This window comes from Strongylocentrotus purpuratus, unplaced genomic scaffold (genome assembly GCF_000002235.5).
Source record: "Strongylocentrotus purpuratus isolate Spur 01 unplaced genomic scaffold, Spur_5.0 spur5_scaffold_10, whole genome shotgun sequence".
Classification (NCBI taxonomy): Eukaryota; Metazoa; Echinodermata; class Echinoidea; order Camarodonta; family Strongylocentrotidae; genus Strongylocentrotus; species Strongylocentrotus purpuratus.
Window position 1 is genome coordinate 22,732,493 of NW_022145595.1, and position 10,974 is coordinate 22,743,466.

Consider the following 10,974-nt stretch of genomic DNA (forward strand, 5'->3'; position numbering starts at 1 on the left):
TCTCCCTTTCGCTACGGCAATACCCGGCAGTATCATTAACAAATTCATGTGCTAGTTTACCGCTTGTGTAAATTAAAGCTAAACGTATCCTTTGTTTGAGCGTGAAATAACAAGTCCAGAAAAATCTTAAAGTTCAGTAGAAAAGGAAATAAGAGAGGAACGAATTAGATTAAAATGTTATACAAAAAACATACGATACTACCTACTTGGTCATCGTCTTGCCATAAACACAAAGAAAGCATAGGAAACACTTCCAGACGTATTTATGAATCAGAGTTAATCGATCATTTTTGTTATTCTTTTTATTGACCATCGGATAATGATTAGAGCATTTGTTGACAAACTTTTTTTCAGAAAAAACTTTAATATGACATAACATCACACGTCATTGACCATGATGTAAACAATTTCTATCAGAAATATTCAATGTAAACAAGGAACCAGCTTACTTTTAATGGATTGAAAAGATGGCAAGCGGTCGGGACCCAAATCTCAAAACATTGCTTAAAAGAAAAATAATCTTGACATGCACAATTACTAAAATGGCAATCGATGAGGCAAAAAGAACATACACATGAAAATCAATTAGTTTATCATTATGAACAGGCATTTCCTTTGGCATTTTTTTCTTCATATAGAAGTATTGATAATGAAATAGGAAAGCAGACACGTCAGATTTTGAAATGGAATGTAAATACCAGAACATAGCAAATATCAGCATAAAATACAAAATTATGAGTTATTGTGGTTTCTATAGAAAATCATGATACACAAACTTTTCAATTAAAAAGGGAGATGGGGGAGAGACGGAGCTGTAACTATATGAATAAATTTTAATAATCCACTCGGACCGATATTTCATTAAAAGGATAATTAATCTTAATACGATGATGAATGATGAACTTGCTCCTTTTTTAATCAAATAATACCGATAATTTATCTGGAATAAGAAACGTGCATATCCTCAGTCACGCAGCGGATTCGACTCACACCCGCGCCAATTATTGACTATTACTATGCCAACGAGTACCGAAGTCATATTCGCTCGTCGTCTAGGTTACTGGTTTTAAACGACAGAGCCTGTGCATGAGGTTCACCGTGAAATCATTAAAGAAACGGACTGGAGCAGGACAAATACAATGGTCCGAATTCACAAAGGAGGTTTGTCGACAAACCGAGGTTTATGTACGTCATATGACGCGTTTCGACGCGTTTTTACAAACCAGGTTTGTAAAAAACGCGTAAAAACGTATGACGTACGAAAACCAAGGTTTGTCGACAAACCTCCTTTGTGAATTCGGGCCAATGTGTTTATGACTGGTGTGATCACCTCAACATTGTTTAGCGCACAATTCTACGTATAATTGTGGATTAATTGATCGACATAATTCTTATGTTGACATTCATCAGCTGAGAGCCAGAAGGGCTCAATGCCCATTTTGGCTCTCAACAAAATGAAAAAATGAAACTAATTTCTACTTGGATTTTTCCTTTTCTTTGAGGGCAATGATCCCCAGGAAAGTTTGTCGGATTGGGACGAGCTGCCTCTCTCCGATATACTTCGTCAGCTTCGGGTTGGTCTCGATTTTAGCCTTGTGCTCCAGGAGTTTCTTGTAGGAAGTCAGTTCTTCCGGAGCGCAGTCGCTGAGTATGTCAATGGCGTTGAAGACAGAGAGGTCTGCAACCGTCAGCTTTCAAAGTTAAATGAGATATTTTTTTTTAATGTGGGGGAAGATTAGAAGAGACTGTTAACCGACAACATTGTATTAAATAAACAGTAAGTGGTTCGTGACTTCCCTCGGTCATGTCTGTCTCCCTCCTTGTCAGTCTTTCTCTGTAATGTAATCTCTCTCTCTCTCTCTCTCTCTCTCTCTCTTTCTCTCTCTCTCTCTCTCTCTCTCTTTCCCTCTCTCTCTCTCTCTCTCTTTCCCTCTCTCTCATTCTCTCTCTCTCTCTCTCTCTCTCTCTCTCTACATCACATCCAAGATTTACCCATAAAGCAAAGATGACGTTTTGGGGACTGTAAGGAATTAAAATTAAAATTACCTTACCTTAAAAATACGCGCCGGATATTTCATGAGTATCAAATGCCCAGGATTTGCATTAATTTACTACGCCTTAAAGTTGAGAACTTCAAGATGTTTTCTTAATATATATATATATATATATATAAACTCACGCTATCTCCTACAAAGAATCCAGAAGTGCTTCCCTCCAGTCTCTTCTCTAGGAATGGAAGAAGGCGTGGCCCATGGTAGTCCCAGTATTCTTTCTTGATCTCGGCCTGTTTCCATGGTTACCAAAAGAAATGTTGAAAGATAAGGACGAACAGCAGAAATTTGAAGTAATGTACGGAATTTTACAACGCTAATAAAATATGATTATCATATTCTGAAGTGGGAAATAGCCCTCTTCTGCATATCCATAATCAAGTAGAAATTAAGTCATAGAAATAGTGGCTGATTGAAATCTGGGAAGAAGAAAAAAAAACAGCCAATACCTTTCTAATCAATTTGCATTTAATACATGTTTTTAGTATGAACAGTTGTTCGTGAATGCCTAAAAACTTATCTAATCACACATTTAGAAAAATCGTCAAGAAAGCTTAATGCAATATATTGTTTTAATTATTATAGCAAAAGGGGGAAACAAATAAATTAATGTTGTATAACGTGAATTTCTGAATAAAAAATTGTCTGTTTTGAAAATCCAATGGGGCATACGTTTTTCTTCTCATCTAGCTCTCGATAGATCCATGGCAAGGCGTAGTCGAGGATCTCCTCCGCTGTCTCAACGGCCTCGTCAATCAGGAGTTCGTCTTCCACTCCGTTACCATAGAAACCTGTTATCCAAAATTAGTGGACAAAATTGAAGTATGTCATCAAGTGTTTAACGTTTGAATTAGTATTAGTACCAGTGGTAATAGTGGCAATCTAAACAAAAATCATGGACTTTGAATGTTGAATTTGAATGTCATTGAAGGGGCGTTCACTTGCACAATTTACTTTTCGATAGACCCCTCGTTTTCACCTTTTTATTGTCTCTTTTTGAAACATATACAAATTGTCAAAATCAATAAGTTGTTAAAACTATTTCCAAAAGGATGAAACAATTAAAATGATAAAAACCGTAAAAAACTTAACATTCAAAAGAACACGCACTTCATCATCACATCACTCTCAACACCTTCCTTTGTCATTTCCCAAATCCCCCAAACCGGTTGCTTTTAAATCCTTTAAATACGTCGCCAAATGGCTCTCGAACAAGCTTCGCGCTTTTCTAAGAAATTTCGCTTGTTTCCCTTGAGAACTTCAAAACATTTGTTTTTCTTTAGATACCTGTTATATGTGTCCATAATCTCGTATATTCAAACGAACAAGAGATTTCAACAACCAATTATCATCAGCATTAGAAAGACAGAAAGTAACAGCCAATACAAGAGAAAAAGGGTTCACGGCGAAAACGGGCTACATTATAAACAAAACAGAAGGGAAATAAGGCAATATCAGTGGAATATCCAGCTATAATGTTTCCTTTTCTTCTTTTTAATTTTTTTCTTCTTTTCCTTTGCCGTGTGTATTACTGCGGTGCATCGTTTCTGTATCCCTTTTTATAGATTAAGAGGATAAATAATTACAAATCAGCTCAAATTAATAAATATCAAAAAGAAAACATTCGAAAGTTACGTATTAAAGGAATAATATATTCCCAATGAGGTGTAATGGTAACACGCAGGAGGTGGGATGAGGGGCGGGTGCGGGGGGGGGAGATTTTTGAATGAGTGTGTTGATCATGACAACGTTAATGTTTATATAACCTCCAACCGAATTGATTCTTTGACAATGCCTTCTGTAAACAATAAGTCATGAGTATCGAATTAAATTGCTTAACATGCAATGTCATTGTATTTTGTGATAAACTCAACAGCTACAGTGAGTGTAATAATTTGTTTCGCGTTGATTCATTGATTGCTTGCTTGATCGATTGAATGTATGAATGGATGATTGCTTGCTTGGTTGAATGAATGAATGGATAATAGGTTGATTGATTGGTTGATTGGTTGATTGATTGATTGGTTGGTTGATTGATTGTTTAGTTGATCGATTGAATGTATTAATGGATGATTGATTGATTTATTGAACGATTGACTGGTTTGTTTGTTAGTTGATTGATTGATTTATTGATAAATTGATTGGTTGATAGGTTGGCTTGTTGCTTGCTTGATTGGTTGAATGAATGAATGGATGATTGGTTGATTGATTGATTGATTGATTGATTGATTAATTGGTTGGTTGATTGATTGATTGATTAGTTGATTGATTGGTTGGTTGATTGACTAATTGATTGATTGGTTGGTTGGCTTGTTGATTGCTCGCTTGATTAAATAAATGAATGGATGATTGGCTGATTGATTGGTTGATTGACTGATTGATTGGTGGGTTGATTGATTGGTTGGTCGGTTGGCCTGTTGGTTTAATGAATGAGAGAATGAATGGATGATTGATTGACTGATTGTTTCATTGATTGATTAATTTACTGATTGATTGATAGGATGGCAAATTGATTGATTGATAGATTGATGGATGGTTGAACGGATTGATGGACTGATTTGTTTTATGATTTACTACCTAACTCACGTTATTCACCAACAACAAAAACATGACTGTGTAAAAGTAAGGTTTTTTTTAATGACAAATATGTAAATAAATGTTACAGGATTGAAACATATATCTGGTAAATGCAGCCATAAAATCGCAAATTTGGTAGCCGTGTCTCTTCCCTCTAAAACATTAACAAAGTAGTTATCATAAATAAACGTATCCATAAGACAATATTGGTTCCCGAAACTCATTCACTTAAAATGTCACAACACTGGGCAAAAATATTAGTCCAACATGTCTCCATGCAGGATTTTATCCTCGGATATCACTGCCATTTAAACCATAAACAAGGGTGGAAAATAACTACTCAACAGTCAGTTTGATAACATATTCTGAACCGCAATTTGTATTCGGGCCCGGGGCACGGATGTTTCTGGTGACATAACGTATTCCATGTCCCGTGATTGATGACAGTGACCAACAAAATATGAACTAAAGATTTATTTATTCATTGTCAAGTATGACTTTAAGTCATCGTCCTTTTAATCGTGTGTTTAGCAAATTTTCTGTTTCAAATATTGAACATGTTGTGAATTTTATTTGGGGGAATAATGTAACGAAATCATCACAAACGGAAAGGGGGTGATGTTGTGGGGATGTAATTGAGGCTGCTCCTGACCACTAAATCTTAACTATTAAATATTATCGTTTTTTTTCTTTCTGGGAAAACCTGGGTATCGCATCATAAATATCAATAATCAAAGCAAATTATAACCTTTCATACCGAGGTTCATAAAATATTGAACAGATTAATATAACATGAGCTTTTCGAATCAAGTGATTCAATTGAACAATCCCTCTTTCAAACAAATATCTATCAAGTATCTATACGCGCGCACACACACACACACGCAAACGCGCGCACACACACACACACACGCGCGTACGCGCACCGATGTTTATGTATAATGGGCGCCAGAATATTAAAAGGGCCATTAATTTTAAAATAGTAATAATAATTACCAAATTTCTTGGCCAGATATCTCTGGATCGCTCTGCTTTGAATGATGATTCGTCCATCTGTCTCGAGAATAGGCAGCTGTAATAGAGGCAGTTCTATAAACAAACAAAAAAACAAAATCAATTTGAAGTCAAAATCTAAAAGTAGAAAGCATGTTGGTTCCACAATATCTAAAAGGACACTATCATTTTATCTATGACTATCATATTTGTATAATTACCATGAGAATCATAAAAATCGTCGAGATAACTACTGAGTCATGTTTTTGGTGTTGTAAGGGATGTCATAGGTGTTGATTATATTCAACCTTATTGTGTAGAAGTCAAGTTGACCTACAATGTCGTAATGTTATCATGTTATCTATGACTATCATATTTGTATAATTACCATGAGAATCATAAAAATCGTCGAGATAACTACTGAGTCATGTTTTTGGTGTTGTAATAGATGTCATAGATGTTGATTATATTCAACCTTATTGTGTAGATGTCAAGTTGACCTACAATGTCGTAATGTTTTGGGCTATTAGCTTACCCTCAGATGTCGTTATTCTGTTACCGTAAGCGCCTGGTAAAAACTTACTTTGCAATATCAATAACACAACTTCACAGAAAGTCACTTAAGATACGCCTACTTACAACATTACTTCAGACGGGTTCAAAAACATTTTATTCCCTCGTCACTCCTCGTCTTAAAGTATTTCAAAAAATTAATTAGCTTATAATTTATTCATTAATTGTGTAACATATATATTTTGCTATGATAAAACAATCAGCTCGTGGCTGTTTTACATAGCAGTCCTGTTCATTAAAGGTACTATGTCCCTTTTGCAGCCAACCTCAAATTTGGTAGAACTTTGCAGGAATTATGAATATGTCATGTATGTCCTATCTGTGAAATTTAAACGTAAGCAGTGTCCTCCTACTCGAATTATGCAAGGAAACCCGTTTACTTGCTAGACTTCACTGTCAGACACTATTGAGTGACTGACTGGCTTCTTTTTCTTCTTTGGTAATAACATACATGAAAAGAGTTGTAAAGGGTACATGAGCATTTGTCTACATCAATAACCCACTTCTTGTGATGGCCAAAATTAAACTGATTGAATCTTTGCGCAGCATATAACGTATGACCATTCGGTACAATTGTCTGAAAATCAAGACTATTACTTTTGGGCTCTGTAGCCCTAAAGTCGATTTGACAACTAATAGTCGTTATTTTCCCACTTGAAGACATTTTCAAGCCCCACCTTTTTAGGGAAGTTCTAAATTAGTATTATCTTTCAAATGCAGTTGGAATTTAACTTTTTCATTTTATTGGCCTGCAAATGGGACAAAGTACCTTTAACATAGTTTATCATACAGTAAGCAATAGGAAATAAAGTCAACAATGACGATTTTAATAATGAGCATAGTATACGATACAATTCAAAGTTAAAACCGTGAGGTCTATACTAAATTTTAAAGGGGGAAATGAATTTATTAAAATATTCATTAATTGATGCATCTGTTGAATTTAAAGCATAGAAAGGACAAAGGTACAAATATGAGGCTACAGAATATTCTGTATGATGTTACTTACTTCCATCGGACCTCATAGCCCAATACTGGTTGTGATCGATACAATTATTCTCATACTCCACCCCAGCCAACAAGAACAGAAGTCGATTGACCTCCGGCCTGGATTTGAAGGTAAAGTAGGTGTATTTGTAGGAAGGCATCCTTCAAATCTCTTCTACTTTCTGCTAAGGATATAACGTTCCTGTCCTTCTTACTCCTGCGTTCCGGAACTGTGGCAGAAGATAGCAGGAGTCTATTATATTCTCACATGCAGTACGAGTGGCTATTTACCTTGTTGGTGCACATCAGGGGCGGATCTAGCTTCTTGCCAGGGGAGGGGGGGGGGGGGTGACCCAGTGGCGGATCCAGGATTTTCCAAAAATCGCGCCGTTTTACTGTTTTACTTTTTTCTTCTTCTTTTTTTTCATTCCCCCCCCCTTTTTTCCCCCTTTTTCACCTGGCTGTCCAAGGGGGGGGGGGGGGGTTAAACCACCGAACCCCCTAGATCCGCCCCTGCACATAAATACATGGATGATAATTTATGAAAGCACTTGTATATACCAAAGTACAAAGTTCCACATTTATTATGAGTCTATATGAATTCATGTCTCAAAGGGCACGTTTTTCAGACCTAGTAATTGTTGTAGTCGAGTAGTCATACTATTGTTATCGGATAGGTATATGGAGAAGAGGGGGAAGGGAGGGAGGAAGGAAGGGGGTATGTTTTTACAATAATCATATTCATGTAGGGCTACCGCAATGTTTTTGCATTAATAGCTGATTTGATTATTTCATGCATTAATTTTTTATTTATTTATTTATTATTATTATTATTTATTTTTTTTATTTTTTTATTTTTTTATTTTTTTATTTATTTATTTTTTATTTATTTATTTTTATTTATTTATTTATTTTTTTTTTTTTTTTGGGGGGGTCATGAGGTGGAAAAGAATTGATTTGCACGAAAGGGTACATAATAGGCGGGTAGGGGCAGGGGCAGACGGGTAATAGTCAGATTTGTGAAGTTTTTTTCTCTCTCCATCGAAGGGACAGTGAATTTCTAAGCAAGAGGCCGCTTGGTCAATATTTAGGAAGAGTCATTCAGCTGCAACGTCTATCTAGACCGACTTTCAGTCCCAGTCCGCCCCTATGAGGGGGCCGACCATGATAGCCTAAATCATTAGCGTAGCGGAAACCTAGCTATATATCATTAAAGGGCCATTTTGTCGGGGGTGCATGGCAGCAATTTTACAAGGAGATTGGAATGTGAATGATCAAGGTTTTGTGGCAAGATAGGGTTTAGATGTCGAAAGGAAAGGTATATTCAGCTTTCCCCCTCCTCGCCTTTTTTCTCCGTCTTTCCTTCTCTTTCGAGTTTCGACATTTATTTAGGGGCATGTGTCTCCCTGCACCCTGTAGCTAAACCTAACACATTTAGGCCTATCATGGTCTAAGTACATGAGTATGTTACTGTTACAGTGAGTCAGCAGTTCGTTATCAATATGGGCCTACGTGTGCAATAGATTAATATACAAATAAAACATATGAATGCAATCAATCCCACAAACTGATCATTATGACTCGACAGATTTTTGACAAATTTATGACGAACATAGATGACAGTGAATTTTTTTTTTTAATGAAATCATGAGTACTCTGACCTTGTTTTGCATGATGAATAAAGTCTTAATGTATTTCCATTGGTTCATGAATCATGACAAATAAATATATATGTTATTTAAATATATATATAATTTGTGATCATTTTTTAACAGAAACTTTATCCTTTTTCAGGTAATTTTAGGTGTTTTCCTATCGATGTTGACAAATTTCAGATGATATTTTGCTTCTTTTTAGGGCTTAATAGCGATAACATTTCGATAGAATAAGAATTCGCGGAACAGACATGTCTTAATTACATCATCACTTAAAATGTACTCCCAGATGCATATGTTATAAAAGGAAGAGAACAAAAACATGTTATTCAATTCATCATTGCTTTCAACAAGCAGACTATCTATATATCCAACCCTTTATGTATACACTGTATGTTAGCTTCAAGAATGTTGATCGTTTTGGAATAACAACTTTCCTAAATTGTAAGCATACCTCGATAAACATTTCGATGAGAGCTTTTTCGAAGAATTATGACTTAATGTGTGCAATTGGGACGGAAGCAGTGCTTCAGGTACTCGTTGTGAATAAATTGTAGGCCTACAGCTAAATATATATATTTTTTAAACCAATGTCTACATCTCGGCAGTATCGACCAGGGCCTTAAAGGTACTATGTCCCATTTGCAGGCCCAAAAAATGAAAAAGTTAAATTCCAACTGCATTTGAAAGATAATACTAATTTAGAACTTCCATAAACAAGGTGGGGCTTGAAAATGTCTTCAAGTGGGAAAATAACGACATTTAGTTGTCAAATCGACTTTAGGGCTATAGAGCCCAAAAGTAATAGTCTTGATTTTCAGACAATTGTACCGAATGGTCATACGTTTTATGCTGCGCAAAGATTCAATCAGTTTAATCTTGGCCATCACAAGAAGTGAGTTATTGATGTAGACAAATGCTCATGTACCCTTTACAACTCTTTTCATCTATGTTATTACCAAAGGAGAAAAAAAGGCAGTCAGTCACTCAATAGTGTCTGACAGTGAAGTCTAGCAAGTAAACGGGTTTCCTTGCATAATTTGAATATGAGGACACTGCTAACGTTTAAATTTCACAGATAGGACATACATGACATATTCATAATTCCTGCAAAGTTCTACAGAATTTGAGGTTGGCTGCAAAAGGGACATAGTATCTTTAAACTTCGTCCCATTTATTTGTTATGCACTTGTAGGCCGAGGAAAATTTTGCGAAATGTACTTTTTATGTGGAAGGAAAGTGAAAAATGATCATACAAGGTATTGGTATTGCTATGACCACGGGCGAAATGGACGCATCATATTTCTTGAATTTTGTTAAGAAGATCCGAAAACAAGAGAGTCTAGTATCATCTTAATCAAGTCTTGTGTCAAGTCTTTATTTATCTTTTTCTTCCCCCTTCTATCTCTCTCTCTCTCTCTCTCTCTCTCTCTCTCTCTCTCTCTCTTTCATTCTTTCTCTATCTCTCTTTCTTTTACTCTATATCGGTATCATTCTTTGCGTCTTCCCCTCTCTCTCTTTTCTCTATCACTCACTCTCATTCTATTTTTCTATCCCCCCCCCCCCATCTCCCTCCCTTTTTTTCTCGACGTCTCTCTCTCTCTCTCTCTCTCTCTCTCTCTTTCTTAAATTGTTCTCCCTCTCCCCCTCACTATTCACCCCCTCCTTTACCGCTCTGTCTATCTCTCTCTCTTTCTCCCCCATATCCCACCCTTTTCTCTCGAAGTCTTTCTCTCTCTCTGTGCTGCGTCTGTCTTTCTTTGTGTTCCTCCCCCCTCCCCCCTTCATTCATCTCCCTATTATGGCGCGCCATTTGACCAATAACCCCGATAAACACTGTTTGTCGTCGATAAACAAGGTTTTTCGTCGATAAACCTTGTTTATCGACGAAAAACAAGGTTTCTCGAGCGATGAACATTGTTTATCATGAGAAACTCTGTATATCGACTGATAAACACAGTTTCTCTCGATTATCGAAAAACACAGAGAGGGAGTGCAGAGAAAGAAAAGAAAAAGGAAAGAGAAAGGGAAAGAGAGAATTAGAAGAAAGAGAGGGAGAGACAGAAGGGTTATATTGAGAGGGTAGGAGAAAGAGAGAGTGAGAGAAAGAAAGGGGGAGAGTGAGAGAGATAAGAGAA

At 36.3% G+C, this 10,974-nt stretch overlaps 1 protein-coding gene across 1 annotated transcript; it reads right to left on the bottom strand.

Moving 5' to 3' along the window:
* Window positions 1-1,271: 1,271 nt before the first annotated feature.
* On the bottom strand, window positions 1,272-7,442 carry LOC575696 (glutathione S-transferase 3). The gene is made up of 5 exons (XM_776082.4): window positions 7,204-7,442; window positions 5,625-5,717; window positions 2,724-2,842; window positions 2,180-2,284; window positions 1,272-1,691 (listed from the first exon to the last, which is right to left on the bottom strand). The coding sequence occupies exons 1-5, from the start codon at window positions 7,340-7,342 to the stop codon at window positions 1,476-1,478; spliced, it is 672 nt and encodes a 223-aa protein (XP_781175.1). The 5' UTR covers window positions 7,343-7,442; the 3' UTR covers window positions 1,272-1,475.
* Between the last annotated feature and the right edge of the window lie 3,532 nt (window positions 7,443-10,974).